At 41.7% G+C, this 17,501-nt stretch overlaps 1 protein-coding gene across 1 annotated transcript in view; it reads left to right on the forward strand.

Annotated features, from left to right (window-relative positions):
* Nucleotides 1–17,501, forward strand: part of DENND2B (DENN domain containing 2B) — a 91,049-nt gene that overhangs the window by 65,617 nt on the left and 7,931 nt on the right. Inside the window, exons 11-13 of the mRNA XM_010710979.3 lie at nt 701–778; nt 4,292–4,432; nt 6,839–6,987. Of these exons, the coding sequence (XP_010709281.1) occupies nt 701–778; nt 4,292–4,432; nt 6,839–6,987 (368 nt within the window). The remainder of the gene's footprint in view (nt 1–700; nt 779–4,291; nt 4,433–6,838; nt 6,988–17,501) is intronic.

Here is a 17,501-nt window from a genome sequence, read left to right on the forward strand (position 1 = left end):
AGCAGACCTTTCCCTGCACAAGCACAGGCAGTGTTGCAGATTACAGTATGCTGAGAGATTACACTTCAGTCATGCCAGTTTAAACCATTTGCTACTCTAGGAAAAATCTTTAATAGGATCGTTTCAGAGAACCATTTTGACAGGTTTTTGGGAAGGAAGAGATATGCACCACTGGCTCATTCTCAACGCAGTTTTTTAATAGTTTCATGTTTATCATGCATGAATCTAAGAAAGTTAATGATTCAGCTCATGCAGATTGCCTTTGATTAGGTCTGTGAGCTTGCTTTCTGGAAGGTAAGCTGTCTTTGAACATCATGAGTGAATTGGGAACTACAGCCCTGGCACTGTAATTCTCGTCTTCCAGCATATAGTCCTGGGGTGGCCTCACCACAGCAGGAGCACAGGACAGTGGCGGCATAAGGCATGAGTTACAGCCATAGTTAAATGTGCTTTTATAGCTTCAAGTCAGAGCAATGTTGAATGTGCTGAGATTTTCAAAGTGGGTAAAGAAATACTTACGCTTTTTAGCCTACTGTCTTAAGGGAGAAATATGATGCTTTTCCAAGAGTAGCTATTTTGATGGAGAAATGGATGGTGAAAGACGTTGCATGATGGCCAACTATGTGATTAGAGAGAGAAGTATATTTCTGCATGGCTCCAAATCAGTATGTAATTTCAATCTCTTTTTTACTGTTATCAGCCAAGTGGAAAAGGGCCACGCCTACCTGAAGTCTATTGTGTCATCAGCCGCCTGGGGTGCTTTGACTTATTTTCTAAGGTAAGAGGATTTTTTTACAATGTTGTTTTTGAACTTGAATGTTTACTGAGAAATATCCACATCAATGAACCAGACAAGAAGAATTTCTTCCTTTGATGGGAGTTAACTATATTTTGTAGTGGCTGTTTTGGATATTCCATCTCTATGACTGGATTCATCAAAGAATGGCTTATTACTTCTGTGACTGAGGCAGAACTTGATTCAAAAAACATCTGAGTGTCTGTATCATCTGGCTGACTGGAGGTTTTTCCATTGTTTTCCAAAGCCATTCTGTGCTAAGCTGTAACTCTTGGCATCTACAGTTCAAATGATGGGCCAGTACCACTTTTACTCCAGCACCCTGTGGAATAATCAGGTTAAGAAAAAAGAGTATTTGATAAGTGAAGTCTATATGCTTAACAACGTTGACATGATGTTTTTATTCTAAGGGACTAGGGAAGGATGTGTAATCTTCTAATAAACCTTTACATTAACAAACAAAGTTACATCTTATGCTGATGTAATTTACCTAGGTAGTAAATTTCTTGACGTAAGAGTATTAAGACAATATGCAGAACATTGCAGCTAAACTGCCATTGAAGCAGTTAACTGCTAGTCAGCTCCAGGGCTACAAGCATTATTCTTTTGTAAGACAAAAGGCTATTAAAATAAGCTATTTAAAACATTACTGATTGGTTAACATTTGAAACATCTCTTTGGCTGCCAGTTTATGATCTCCAGTCCTCTGGAAGGGTTCTGCAAAATCCAGTGAGCTCCTCGAGAGTGCCATATAGGATTTGCTGATGATCTGTGGAGAAGGATAATATGTCTGATGTCAGATGGTTGTGTCCCTCCATTCAAATTTTGATACAGTATTCATAGGAATGTTTTAATTTGCCAGAGATTTTCACTGCAGATACAAAGAGTCTGAGAGGACTTAAACATGAATTTTGTTTGTTCATTTGTATAGAATAAAGTTGAAACAAGCATATTAACTATTGAAGTTAATAAAAATATAGTCCATAGGATCTAGTAATCACATGTAATGTTAACTTTCATCAAAACAGTCTTCATAGATAAAACTTAGTTTAACACAAATCTTGTGTGAAGAAAAACAATGGTGTTGAAATAGTTAATGGCAGTTCTGCTTCTGAGGTCTTCCATAAAGCTCTGCATCTGAGGGTTTATAACAGTGACCCTTAGACATAATACATATCTAAACACAGATATCCTGAGCAAAATGGAACACATTATTCTGGGGGGATAACACAGCTCAGAAAAGCTCTCTCTGTGGATAGATGTCCCGAGGCTCTTTTTTTTTGCTTTTATGTTTTTATCTAATTTTGATAATGAATAATTTTCAATGGAAACCTTGGGAAAGGGGAAAAATTTAGAAAGTATGAAAAATGGAAATGCGAGTATCCTACTTACACCAAATATCTCTGCAGCTGGAATATAAAGTCTGCAGCAGACAGGAATGATCAAACCGAAATTGTGAACTGACTGCTTTCCCAGTTAAATCTGTAATCTCAAAATGTCTGTTCATCCAGTCAAAGTCAACTGGGGGCTGACTTGTAAGCATGGTTTCACTGGTTTTAACAGGAGCAGATCAGGCAGCTGGCAGGCAGGCCCTCAAATTCTTGATCTTTGAGCAGAAGGGAAGGCTCCCACTGAATTACATGAGTCCGTGAGTGGAGCTGTACTACACCCACGCTTTTTTTTTTTCAGTTATGGGCTCAGGGAGGGGTTGGGACACAAAAGAGCCTAATCCCCACTGGATCTGTACTGTACTGCAAAGAACTGATCATCTCCTGAAAATACAGATGCCACAATGAGAGCAGGGTGCTTGGAAAGAACCAGATGCAGACTCCAGCTCTGGGCTGGATTTAGCACAGATTCTAAGCACAAACTCCAAGCAACACGTCTGGAAAGGTTTTGGATGAAACAACTTCTAAGGGAAGGAGGAAGAGTTCAAGTCTCAGCTTCTTCATTGTTTTTGGAGACAGATGTGAATGAAGGCAGTTATTGATAACTGAATCGGTCTCTTTCTTCAGAGGGAAACCTGGGCTGTCCTAATTGCACAATTCGGTAATGGTGCCTTCTGCAATGTTAGTCAAAACAAGGAACAGCAATCTTACAGAAAAAATGTGACTGATGAAAGACCACAAGATACTGAACCTTGGGTATTATTTATCAGGAAAGCAAAGTTAGTTCTTTGTTTTAAAATATGTATCATGCTGGTTTGGATAACTTACATTATTTTCAGCTTCCTTGAAGCCTTTTGTGTTCACTGTTGTAATACCTACTACTAAGATAGACTTGAGAACCGAGGATGTTGTTACTTCTGGACCTAGTCAGTTATAAGCTAGGAGTTATCTGCCTCTTCTACAGACAAGGATTGCAGCTTTGCTTTAGAGTTCAGCCTTCAGTGTGCAGTGAAGAGGAAGGAGAAACTATGCACCAGTGAATGCTTCTGTTGGCATTTGGTGTCATTAGCTATCGTAAGTCACCAGCTTATGATTAAGTATATTTTAATGCTCTGTTTCAGTGAAAAAAGCATTTCCAAAAGAAACAAGGGAAAATGCCTGGCTCAGATCCACTAACACATGCATAGCCTTTTGGTCTCGAGTGGTGGTTAGGAGATCAGTCTTTCAGGTCAAACCACTAACTGCTTTGAAGCTTGCTTTCTTGTCTACTTTAGGTTTATCATCTATATGGTCTGTCTAATGTGGGAAAGCTTAGCTGTGATCTAATTTATGCTGCTCCATGTGACCAAAAAGAGAAGAAAATAATAGTCCTTTCTATCTGTAAGAAGTTCCATCTGCTCATTTCAGAACCGGATTGCCAGCCCTGCATCATGTTAAACAGAAAACGAACTTAGTGCAGATATCCTCTGTAAACAGCTGGGCATGCTTCATAAAGCTTCTCACAGCTGGCTCCAGCTTGGCGCAGACTGCAGAGTGACTGCTGTCATCATGGCTGAGCCTGGACCTAGAGCTCTCTCCTGGTGGAGCCCTGATGGTGTCATAGCATGTCGGGGGTGCTTTTCTTGTCAGTCTGGCTTTTTCCTGCCCAGTCAGGCACAGTGGAAAAAAAATGAGCTCCTTATTAATGCTCCTTAATGCAAACGTTGCGTTCACAACTGAGACTTGACACTCACTTGGCCTGTAACTATGGGGCTTGTGTTGATCTTTCTCCAGCTCATGCTGTTGTTCGGGTCAAGTCCCAGCAATATAGGTTCCATTTTGCCATGCCTGAACTTCCTTCAGTTTTGCAGATTTGTTGTTTCTTCTTTGTCTCTTTGTTCAACTGCATGCATGGAAGGAATTCATACTGTAAGTGGAAGATGAGTCACTCTTACTGTATGGTCAAATACTGTGGTTTTAATGGCATTGCAGAAATGTAAGGAAAAGGAAAATTAAACTTAGATCTGCCATGTGTTTAGGCACATGTGGGTCAGAAGATGTTTCAAAAGTGTATGGGGAGCTGACCTGTTCTCTCTCTTTTCTCTCTTATGTCTTACTAATGGATTAGATCCTGGATGAGGTTGAAAGGAGAAGGGGCATATCTGCTGCTTTGGTTTATCCATTTATGAGGAGTTTGATGGAATCTCCTTTTCCTGCACCTGGAAAGACAATCAAAGTCAAAACTTTTCTGCCTGGAGCTGGCAATGAGGTAAAAAAAATAACAGGAAACATTAAGAACCAAAACCTTCACCCTCATCGTGCCTATAACAAACACCAAAAGAAAAGCAGGAGGTGCAGATAGTGCAAGTTACATGGGAGGGTACTTAAAATGAGAAGTGCAAGAGCTGCTACAGTGTTGATATGTTAATGCTGGTTCCTGCTGATTATTATAAACCAATCTATGGTTATGTATTTGTTATTTCATAATTTTTAATACGTTTTTGCCTTGTTATTGCAAACATCATTACTTTTTTTTTTTTACTGTATCAAGTAGGTAGAAACCTAGCATTATAAAACATAGACCTTATAGAAAATGACAGCAGAGGTATTTTGCTTAAAGTTTCTCTTAACTTCAGACTTACTAGATATTTGGCATGTCCTTCTATACTCTATGTGTCCTGATGTTAATTTGCAGTAGCTCCATTCAGATAAGCAACAGTATAGAGAAATTATTCACTGCAGGTAAGAATAGAATTTGTCCCACTTAACAAAAGCAAGAATTCTTTTTTGGTTATTTTACATCTCCTAGGGTTAGTTCTACAGTGCTATTACTGTTTTTCACATTGAACCGTATCTTCTCCAAGTGTAATGAAATGGACCTATAATGTCACTTGGGATGAAATGTGAGGGGTGCCTTGTAAAAGTGATTTGCAGGATGTTTTTAAGTCACATGCATTTTCTTCTGGAGAAGCGAAGGAAAATTGAGGGGCAGCTTGGCATAGCAGCAGTAAGATCTGATAATGCCTTTGTGATGTGAATGTATCTGAGAGCCGTGGATCACCAGCTTCTCTATCCTCTGCTCAAGCATCTGAGCTCTCCCAGAGAACAGTATTGTGATGATTCCAAACAAACAAGCAACTCTTCTGGCTGAGCTTTACTCTGTGTTATGCTAGTACAAACTCGTTATTTAAATGGAATGCACTGTCTTAATTAGGAACAGAATCTTGTCCTTCCATTGTGGCTCCTCTGGCCTAAACAAAGATGATGATTAATTGGGAAGTAGACAGTGTATTTCTTTGTGAAGAGCAGACTGAAGCAGAAGGCTTTGCCAAATAACAGAAAACATCTATGGCATCTAAAGCTGCTGTAAGTTGCATTGCATCCTACACCCCAGCGAGATATTAGTGTTGGAAGTTTTGCAGCAAAATTAGCTCCTCGTGGTTGGGCACTTAAATATGGTTTGAGATTCCAGCCCCAATACTAAGGAATGAAAGTGGGCATCTCAAACATGAACAGTATTACAGCTTAACTGGTAGGAACTGGTTTTGTGTTTGGTATCCTGTGTCTTGCTGCTGCTCATATCCCTAAAACAGTGTGTCTGTGAGGAATTTTGTAAGGACTACTCAACCTTAAACCCGATGCAGCTTGCTAGTGGAATGTGGTCTCGTGCATGAAAACATAAAGGAGGTTCAAAGCAGTAACATGATGGTGATTTTTGGACATATGGAAAGAAGGAGATGTATATGTACTCCTGTTGATACATCTACAGAGATTTCGACACAGCTTTAAGTTGGTCTGCTTTTCCCCTTCCCCTTCTGTTTCTTCAGTTTTCTCAGTAGTTCATCATTTTCTGTGTTGCACTTCATATTTTTATTCCTCTCTTACTCTCTTCTTCATTATATTTTTCTATCTCTTTTCTGTCCTCTGCCTACAAGTTCCACATCTGAGCATGTCAATTGCAGAATAAAAGGAAGATGTAATAAAGGAATCAAGCAAAATGCACTTGAGAAAAGGAAGGAGAGGGTCCGAGGTCATGGATGAAGTATGACAATTAGACTTTAAAGGGATGTCACAAGTCACCATCTAAGACCTTGTCCTGACTCCCAGTTAAGTATGTATATATACATATATATACACGTTTGTACGTGTGTTTATGACAACAAAAGGATTAAACACCAGCTAGTGACTTGTGCATTACAAAGGAGGAAAGATGAAGTAAATTGGGATTAAACTTGGCACGACGCTTAAGATCAGTCCCTGGCTCCCATCTAGATGTGAATTTGAATTGCAAGCCAAGTTGATACCAAATATACTTTGTCTTTATGACTTTTTTAACCCTGCAAGCTTCCAGTTCTTTTTTGTTACGTACTTAATTCTGCTGACTCAGCCAAGCTTTACATTTCTGGGAGAGTGTTTAGAAGGCAGAATTACACTTCCCTAGGAAATGGTAGTAGATTTAATGCATGTCTGTATTCTGGGAAGAACATGACATGACAGTGAACTGTGCAGTGCACTGTTTCTCTGGAGTGTTATGCCTCCAGACTCAGTTTCCAAAAAAGGATGGGGATTGCTCTTTTTGTCCCCTCAGCAGGCATGCCTGGGCCAGGGTCTGCGTGCCCCTGGGTCTATCAGACCTGACCAGTGACACTGACTGATACCTGTTGAATGTGTTCAGGTCATTGAGCTGCGGCGGCCGATGGACTCGCGTCTGGAACACGTGGACTTTGAATGCCTTTTCAAGTGCCTCAGTGTGCGTCAGATCATCAGGATCTTTGCTTCTCTCCTCTTGGAGCGGCGTGTGATTTTTGTAGCAGACAAACTCAGGTAAGTGACAAAGGCACCTGAATCACAGGCTAGGGCAGTGCTGTCTCCCGATACAAAAAGCTTTAACGTATGTTTAGAATGACTGTCGGATGTGAGAATTCTCTCACTGCAAGGTTTAAATAATTTTACTTCAGCACAAGTTATTTGCATCAGATGGGGAACATGTTTTCTAGCTGATGCTTTCTAGCTCTGCCTGTACAATGGGGATATCAACACATACCTGCTTCACAGTCTACAAGTCTTTTGCACAACATTTCAAAGCAATATAGTCCTAGCGATATTTCATTTCTGTTTTGAAACAAAGTACCCAGAAACAGTGTCAGAGATCCTCACTGGAGAGCTTTGGCCATACAGTGCACCCAGTGGGATGCTGAGAGTTGCTTGGTTTGCTCTGTACAGTACAGACAGTTTGTGATGGGGCTAGGTTTGAAATTCTGCACTATCAAACCAGGCAGTGTGAGCATTAAGAATGCTAATACACTCCTTCCCAACTAGTTAGGCTACTTTATTTAAGTGCTTACACAACCTGAAAATGTCTTCTTTCTGAAACTCCATCTTGGGCTCCTTGCTATGGCCTTTCAACATCTTGTTTCCTTGCCCTATGGTTGCAACATCCCCTCCTTGTTCCCTTTGAGGCATGTGCTCACCCCATAGTGTAAGGAGGGAGAGGGACCAGATCATGGCTCCATGGGACCCTTACCAAGAAAATGGGAGCTCCGTGTAGGCTGCACCTCTACCCTTCAGCAAAGAATCAGCCCTTTTTTGAGTGCTTGTGTATAACCTCTATAGGAAAATGTGGGCATTGTAAAGAAGACTTTCTTTGCTGTAGCCTGACAAATAATAAAACAGCAAATAAAATGAAAGACTGTAATTTATTAGATTCAGAAAAATTTGAGCATCTTTTAAAAGGGCGCAGTAGACAGTATGGTTTGTTAAAAACCCAGATGGATCTACCCAAACAACCTCTGTTAAACACTTTATCTGTCCTGACCTTCTCTGAATGACCGCCAGAAATAATAGCTGCACTTAGTGGCCGCCAGTGTATATAATAGCAAAAATACTTTGCATAGTAAAAGCTTTACAACCTTTAGGGGAGAATTCCTTAAAGCTGCAGACTTTTCTCAGGTTATAAAGTTATTTCCTTAGTAGTCCTTTTTGTTGTCTAGAACAACAAGAACATTTTATTTCATCCCTTTCCTTGTCAGTAACCCTTAGTTTGAATGACCATTGGGAATGACTTAATTTCCTATAAACTCCTGTTGAGAACTCTGGAGTTAGTTCAGGGTTTCTGCAGTACCCTAGAAGATTTGTGCGTTACACCAGGAACACTAGGGCAGGTGGCTTTTGAAAATACTCTGATGTACTTCTTCTGAATACTTTCCTACTAAATGCTTAATTACAGAGGAAATGAGAATTGTATGATGCTGATGCCAACTGTTGCACTGCTTTGGAGCTCCTAGTTGTTCCTTGGCAATGTTGTCCTGGTTGGCCAAGTACCCTGAGCCTTGATGTTGGCTCTGGGCAAAGTAGAGTGAGGAAGGTTTGCTGCCCAGGGCACAGAGAGCAGCCATTCCCTGGAGTTTCTCTGGGACAGCTGATCTCATTGATGTCCTCTAATACTTCTTGGCACTGTTCAGAGAAAAGAAACAACTATTAAACCTACTTTGACACACTTGTGGCATCTTGGCCTGGAAAACAGTCATATTGCTGCGCTGAGGCTTACGAGGTCTTATGGTTGCTCCCGCAAGGGACGGAAGCAACCCAGCCTTTATTATGCACTTTGTTTTGTTTCCTCTAACAAGAGTATGACATAATCTGCCCTGGTAGGTAAGGTAGGTAAGATTAAGTCTTGGGAATACTGAGCTCTCCTTCTGAACCCTTTCACCTGCTCTGTGGCACATAGAAAGAAATACAGCCAGAAATACGGCTCCTCCCTTTCTTTCCTTTCCTCATTTTTCTTTGGTCTGTCTGGGATCCTAAATGCCCCAGGACATAGACTGTTTCTCGCCCTGTGCATGTGCACAGTTATACTTGATATAGAACAGGGCTCTAAGAGTAAAACAAACTAATAATGAGTCCTTTGACAAAGGTCCAGAGAAAGTGACAGTAAGAAGTGGATTTAAATTCAATACTTACCGAGGTTTTCATGGTTTAAATGGGGATGAAGTCTAAAATGAAACACTCTGACTCTGAGCTAATAACTGTCTATCTTGGAACCCCTGGCTTGTCTGACATGAATTTTGTTTATAGGCATCATGGCTGAAACTGAAGGAGTTTACCAGTAATGTAGGAAAAAAAAAAAAAAGAAATGAAATATCTTACAGGTCCGGTCTGTGGGCCCAAAGTAACAGAGCAGGAAATTAAAAAGATTTTACAAGGGTTTGATTTCCGCATGTACCCAAAAAGCAGCTTAGAAATAAATGATGGAGTTCAGGCTTCAAACAATGAGATGCAATGGGTTTTTATGGCTGCCTAGTTAACAGGTCTCCAAGCAATAAATGACTTCACACATTATACAGGTTTCAGAAAGTCATGCCTAGCAAAGTGAGATTCATTCAATAACTTGTTATTTATGGTTCTTGTGCTGCCCAGAGTGTGAAAACTTAGAGTCCTTAATCTTTACTGAGAAGAGGTTGCCATCTTTCAATACAGAAAGTGATGCTACCAGAATAAGGAAACAACAGTAAGGTTTGAATGACAAGCCTGTGAGTTAGCCTTGGTTAGTTGTGCATGTGTACAGTTAGTTGGGTTTGTTGATTTGTTTTCCTCAATAGGCTGCTTGTGCATTTTTTTTTTTTCTACTTGAAACTGAGTGAATAAATCCCTGCAACTATTTGCTCACTCTCAAAAATTTGTCTGAATCTGCCAGTGGCCTTTCAATATTTTGCTTTCCATGAACCGTCAGGAAGACAACAGAGAAATAAAGGCAATAAGAGAGAAATCTGGAAGAATAAGCCAGGAAAAGGAAACAACACTCCAGTTCCTCAAACATCTGCTAAGAGTACAGCTGAGATGTATGTTCCACCATATTTCCAATCCCTGTCCCAGCTGGAATCCTCTTTTTATGTTCTTGCCTGTTGTATTCTGCCAGTTCACTCCATTCTTGAATAATCCCACGATGCTGCCAGCTGCAAAGGGAGAGTTTATCTAGTGCAGTCCTTTGGGGTTTACAAAATGAGGCAGCAGATACAAAATCAGGGGCTTCCTGGGCACAGTGGACATTGGTGTTACTGCAGACACAAAGGTAGCAACAGAAAATAAATAGAACACAAACACTGGAGGAAAAACATTACTCTGCTTGTTTTAGTTTTGTGCCAGGGAAAAAACTGCAGGCATGTTTACTGCTGGGTAGGGTATCCACGCCTGTGAGAACAGGTCTGTTGGCTTTTCCCCTGACTGCCTGAACAGAGGGAAAGGAAGGGCTTGGACATCTCAGCGTCCCTTTGTTATAATCTCATTTTTTATACATAAATTAGTGTGTCTGGATGAGGTTTTTGCTGTGGATTGAAATCCAGAAGTATTTCTTTCAGTGGAAAGCTGTAGAGGCTGTGAAAGGTATCTATAGAGTCCGTGCTCTTGCAGGAGACAAAGCAAGTTCTTACTGTTGTCATTATTTGTTTTCCCAAGATATTTCAGCTACTTTGCAGTGATGAATGAGTATGAGCCTCAAGGAAAGTTGCTATAGAAAGACATGGGTTTTATGCTCCCCCATCATATAGATGAGCTCAAAAATGTACCCTAAGGAAAATGCATTTATGTAAGCATTGCCAGGCTAAGGCAGTCTCTTCTCTGGCCTCTCTTGTTAGTTCCTGCCCCAGGCCATGCCCTCCTTCACCCAGAAGGCTGCGCCAGCTCAGGCACAGTAGAGATTATTCATTTTGCAGTTTCTCCAAGCCAGTTGGGCCTCTCAGCCTGGTTGCAGTGAGAATTCTCATGCTGGGTTAGGAGCAGGGCAGGGAGCTGGAGCTGGGCAGCAGGGGTGGGCTAGATGCACTTCAGGCTGGTGTGAGACAGGTGAGTTTACAGTATCTCAGGCACTCCATAAATAAGCCCACAAGTTTTACACATGTACAAGAGAAGCTTGAGTGAACAAAGATAAGGAAATAATGGTTGTTGTGACACGAACTTCAGTGCAGCTTCCGCCTCTGCACATCAGTGTCTTCCTCCCTTAGGGATGACTGCAGATGACTCCATCTTTCCCAGAAGAGATTTTCTGTTTCTCTGTCCCTCTGTCTGCTCTCATCCCCTCAGCCATATGGGGCAACCTGGTGTGGCACAGACCAGCAGTCTGTCACCTGGTGGGCCACAGCCCCAGACAACCCTCCTCTGCAGCACTCACCCCACAAAGCCAAGAGGCACTGCTGTGGGAAGAAGCTAGGCACTTATGAGGTGGGAGAACTTAACAGCTATTAAGGGTAAAAACCTCTGTGTCTCCTCCTGAAATACTGGGGACTTCCAGGAGGAATCTATTCCAGCATAAGTGGAAAGTTCAGGTAGGTCTCAGACCTGACCAAAGGTCAGACTCCAGCCAGAAAAACTGACTAATTCAGATCAGAAGCATAAATACGTAAATACTTGCAGGAAATCACCCCACAGGCATGTCTCTGTTAACTTTGAGGAGCAAAAATGGAGCAGAGTGTACTTGTACACAAGTGCAAAGGCTTTCATAATAAACAATGGTATTTTCCTAATCTCACGGACGGAGATGGTTTAGGACTGTCCTTGTTGTGTACAGAGAGTACTGAGGCTTGTCCTCCTATTTGAATCTGTTGGCTTGGAAGCCATGAGCTCACGCTAGGAAGCAGTACTTTTAGCAGTTATATGGCAGCCTGATCACAGTCTCCCATTGCCTACCTAGAAAAACTATATTAGAGATGCTTTTGATCTTGTAGCTCAAGTTGTGCAAATTCAATTAGAAGATGTGGCAATGTTTACTTAGTAGAAAGAGTGAACTTATTTCTCAGCTCGGTAGTGAGGTCAAAAGGCAAAGAAAGAATAGCTAAAATTTTGGGCAGATTAATAACGTGGAGGCTCATTTCCTATTTCTTCTTATTGTCATGTAATAAAAGTAGGATACAATTCTTACAAGGTAATCATGGTAGTGAGGCCTTACTCGGCTCATGTGCTTGCTGCTCCTTTCCAGTAGCTGCTATATCATAAAACTTGTAAAATCTGCCAGCCTGCAGGTTAAAAGGTAGAAATGCGTGTTGAGACAAAGAGGCAAAGTGTGCTCAGCAAACAGATCGTGAACTTTGGCCAGTAATAAAATTTCCTTTTACTTCCCATATCACAACAAAACTCCACAAAAAACAGTGCACGGAACTTGACAGCAAATGCTTGCCAGAAACCTTTTTTTTTTTTTTGAGGAAGAGTTTACTGTGTCCAATCTCTATGTGATCTGTACCTTTTCTTAGGACAGGATGCAGAAGATCCAGCTGTGTACTCTTTTGTTCACATCTGGCACAGCCCTTTATTGATCTAGAAGTTCAACTTTTTGTCTCAAGCAAAAGTTTTTCCCCCATTATCCACTGTTCATCGAAGAAATATTTAGAGATACAATCCATGGAACCTGCTGGAGTGTGCAGTAGATTGTAGATCTTCTATCTCAAGTCAGGAGGACTATGAGTGTCATTTCCTCTAGGATGTTTTATCCAAAAAGCATGAAGTGCTTTCTGAAGATGATTGGGATTATTGTGCTGTCTGACATGCTGAACACAAACTGGGAAATTTCTTTCACTAATTCCTGCAGTGAAAGGAATCGTCACATGTATGATTACCCCATATGTAATCATGCCCAATATGAAGAATTTATTCTACAGCAAGAACGTCAATTTCTGATATAAGTAACTAGAGAGATTTTCCATTTCCTTCAGACTTTCTTTCACACCTGGTGAATGCAGTTAGGATGCACAGAGTGCATAGAGTGCCTTCTGCATAGAGTTGCTGCTACCTGTAAAATATTTGGTTTGGAAGACAAGAAAGCATCTGTCCATTTTTCCTGAAAAGAAGGAGTAATAGAATTACAGAGTCAGTAAGTTTGGAAAAGACCTCTAAGATCACCTCTAAAATGCAGGACCTGGCACTTGGACTTGTTGAACTTCACAGCGTTGGCCTCAGCCCATCAATCAACCTGTCCAGATCAATCTGTAGAGCCTACCTACCCTCAGGCACATCAGTACTTCCTGCCAACTTGGTGTCATCTGCAAACTTACTGAGGGTGTATTCTATTCCTTCACCCAAAGGAGGAAAGTTGGATGTTGATCAGAGGTGCAGTATAACTGTGTGCTTTAAGCCTCATGTCATGACTCTTAGCTTAATTCCTTCTTACATGTTTGCTTTAAAAAAACAAATCACAATGCACAACATTACTCTGGCTTTTACAAGCAATACACACTCAGCTTTCCTTGTAATAGGTGCAAATGGATCTCATTCTAAATGTCTCGTTGATTATTCTAGAGAAAGGTCAGATGTAGCAACAGACACCTGTACTGGCCTGACAAGAACTGCTCTTAACTCCCTCTGAACAGTGCTTCCCACAGGCACAGGGCCATGTCAGACAGCAAGAGAGCTGCCAAGGCTGCAGCAGGAACGTCCTCGTCCCCATGTACCACTATGGGGGTGGGCCTTTTGTAAGGGGGTTCTGCCATGAGGAATTCTGTCTGGAGGAGAATCTAATTATTTAAATAAAGTTAAATTAAACCATTAAGAGTTAATAAATACATTAATAATATATTAAGATGTATTGACTCATTCAGAAATTACAGTGCCTCCTTCCAAAGTACCATATAAAGGCTTGAAGGATTCTCTGTAGCTTGCTCAAGGGCCTCTAGACAAGGACAAAATATTCAAATCTCAGATGCTGAAAGATTCCTTGCTGACAGAGACAACTGTACAGCCATTCACACAGTTCTCTTTCCATAGCATCAGGTACTCTTGGTTTGAAGCAGCTGTCACATCTTGTCTGTGTATTTGTGGACAGATCTAATGAAAACAGAAGTGGAAAAATAAAAGATATTTTAGGCTTCATTTCAGTATAGTGAAAGTATATTAAGACTGAACCTTCTGCCCAAGTACTCTGTTGAATTAAAATCTAAAGCAGTATTTTGCCTGTTCCATTATGCTTGGTTTTCAGTTGGTAAAACCAGTGAACTAGCTGTAATTCCTACTGCTCTGCAATCATTAGAAATAATTTTTCTATCGGTGCTCACATAGGTTACTGTGTTAGAATTGATCTGCATTTGTTTCAAGCAGCAAAAAGTTGAACTTCTGGTGTTTGTTTCAATTGTAATTTTTGTCTCTTGCATACAGGTGCCTATAATCGTAGTGGCAGAAACTTGTCTTTTCAAATGGCAAATTTTTCCTGATAGATACTGTGCTAGCTTATCAGCGAGCTGTGCGTAGCGTAGGGGCATGGTGCAAGGTGGTTGAAGTGTAAGCACATGGATTATAGCTGATTTTTGTCTACATCTTGAGACAGCTTCTATTTTGCAAGCTCAGACAAGCCTCTATTGTGCAAGCTCAGTCCTACTGGAAACCAACCTCCCCCTATGCTGTTTCAGTCTTTCTCACAGCATCTGTAGTATTAAAAGAAGAAGGGCAGATGTCATTAAGCAGCATCACTGTCCCTACATCTCAAAGAAGCAGTGAGGAGGGACAAGTTTTGCAGTGGCCTGATAATTTGTCCCCATGTGCATGACATATCCAGGTTCACATTAAATTGTTTTCCTTGCATCGTTCAGCCCAGCAACTCACTGTTCCATCCCTTAGTTTTGAATGCTGGTCTCTTTGCCCTCAGTCCATTTCCCTTTTCACCTCCCCATGAGGCTAATTTTACCTTCCTTTCCCTTCCTTTTTCCTCTATCAGCCAAGCCTCCCATTTCTTTGTGTAGCCCAGGGCTACAATGGAAAAGAATCTTCTGCTTAGCCTGAGCAATTTCTGAAGAAATTAGCAGCTAGAAAAGTCTCTTTTAAGTATGCACAAAATTTTTTTCTAAGATGGCTTCTAGTATGGCAGAATGTCCTTGTGTTTACATCTCAGTAGTCCTTGGCACACATATTATCCCCTCCTGTCAGCCTCCAAGCTCTTGCCACCAAAGCATGCAACCTTTTCACGTAAAAGTTCATCACAGCTTGGATTGGGTAAATGAGAATCATTTCACAAAAGTACATTTTACATAGTGAAATAATGGCCTTTTTAATCTGGCTGTGTTCCTGGACACCACCTGACCTAACATCAGGCCCATGGGTTGGATCAGTTGTCCTCCTGAGGTCCCTTCCCACCTCAATTATTTCATGGTTCTGTATCACTTTGCATGAAATGGAAAAACAAAGTGTTATCCAGAGGCAGATGGTTAAAAATGTCAGTGACAAGAAGTTAAATTTTGAATCCTGATCACATGAACATAGTGCCAATCAGAAGAAAGCAGTGCTACAAATAGGCAGATCTCCTGGGCCCTCAGTAATTGCAGGCCTTACGCATGTACACATAGAGGCATCCTTTAATCTCTAATAAGTAGTGGGTTACCTGTGACAGCTTCACTTCTCAAACGTTTCTATTTCAGCTTGGCTTTAGTATTGAGTTACAAGCACAAAGGTATTTCTTGCTTCATATTTTTCCTGCCCAGAAGGTTGTCCCATAGACTTCCTGCAATCATCTTCTGTCATGCCCCCCCAGCTTCTCCTGCATCTGACGCTGTGCCTCTGAATGAAGCTTTTGTTCACTGTGCCTGTTTACACATACCCATTCCTGACTCGAGGCATTTTTTCACGGCCACAGCCGCACAGCCAGATTGCTCCATCATCGCATTCTCTTCTGTAGCTACAGCACACGATTTTGTTTTGAAATGTTAATGGGGCAGATCTAGCTAAAAAGCTGCAAAAAACACTTCATTTTGTTTGAGTCAGAAGAGGGGAAATCCAGCTCTTTTCCCGACTTTTAAACAGCTTGGATTGGGTAAATGAGAACTAAGCAGTAATAATTTTGCATATGTAGCTCGCCTGACTATTTCACCAAAGTTAGAAAACTGTAAATTTTCTGCACTGCTGTATCAGTGACTTGTTCTTGAATTCTCCTGAAATGTGTCCTTGCCTGGCCTATTCGGTGGGTAGGTGGTGGTACCTGGGTTGCTGAAACACAGGAACTCAAACACAACTCTGGAACTGAAGCACAAGCCACAGACTGGGGGCTTTGAGTACGTGCAGCTACAGAACAAGGGTTCTGGGGGCCAAGGGGTGCACTGGAGCAGAGCAGCCACACTGGGGAGCAGAAGGAAAGCAGTAACATCTCCCTATCATCACCCAGCTCTTCAGGCAGCCCAGAGGTTTTCAAGGGCTTCCTTTAAAAGCAGGAATGCTGCAAGGGGAGATGTCAGCAAAAATGCTGCAATATGGACACTGTCCCTCATGATACTGATATATTTTGATTTATGCCTTGCCTCTGATGCTGTTCCTTAGGCTTATCCACCTGAGTGAAACTGCTGCTGTTGTTTAGTCCTATCCACTGAGAGAAATTGTTCCTTTTCCAGTGTTTAGCTGTGCATTACATCTGGTGCAATGCAGTTCTGCTCCCAAGGCTGCCTGCCCAGCGACAGGAATTCCACAGCTCATATCTCATCCAAACTGCAGCAATCTGCTACAATTGTCACTGCCATGTTCTCTTTACGTGATGCCTTTCTAGCTTTTTGCTTTGTCCTTCCCCTCTGCCTCTGCAGACTGTGTGTGGTGAAGGAGGATGGCCAAATTCTTGGCCTTGCGGTCTTTTCCCAGAACTCTTTACAGAGTTCTCCACAAAGCTTTCAGATCATTGCAGAGTTGTTGCAGACTTTGCTCTCTCTCAGAGACTGGGGTTAAGCCAAAGTCTGGGGAGGTGTTGAGGGGTGCAAAAGGGAAGTATCAGGTGGATAGTTTTGCCATGGAGTTCACCAGTGGCACAAGGACAGGAGCTACTACAGAAAAGCACTGCCATGACCTGTCACAAGACACAGGGGTGTGCAACACCCACCTGCGTTGAGGTGTTACACCTGGGGAGGACAAGGCCTCCAGGCTCCAATCATAGAAGGGAGGAAGATCTCCCAGGCAGATGGGGGGATGAGGGTCAGAAGGGCAACTCGGCCAGCTGTAGCTTGGATTATGAACATGCTACAATAGCAGATGAAAGAGTTCAGCAAATATGGACAGAGTAACATAATTAAGTCAGCAGGAAGAAATGAGAATCATGAAAAGGCTGTAGACAAGTAAACGCAGGCAGTAGAAAGTCTTCTTTGTGAATTTACGTTTTTATATTCATTTATCCATTTGAAGAAATGGAGGGGCCAAACTGGTGCATGGTTCAGAGTATCTGCCTAGATCTGGCCCAGCCCTGTGGTAATGGAGCTGCTGTGTGACTTGGCCTCACGTGGAAGGGATGGTCTCCCCTCTGCTTCTGGCACAGTAGCTTGCTTGTCCCAGGGGAGAGGAAGAGGAGGAGACAAGGGTCTTCTCTCGTGCCTTTCGTAAGTGCAAGTGCCAAAGCTTGT

This window comes from Meleagris gallopavo, chromosome 5, assembly GCF_000146605.3.
Source record: "Meleagris gallopavo isolate NT-WF06-2002-E0010 breed Aviagen turkey brand Nicholas breeding stock chromosome 5, Turkey_5.1, whole genome shotgun sequence".
Taxonomy (NCBI): Eukaryota; Metazoa; Chordata; class Aves; order Galliformes; family Phasianidae; genus Meleagris; species Meleagris gallopavo.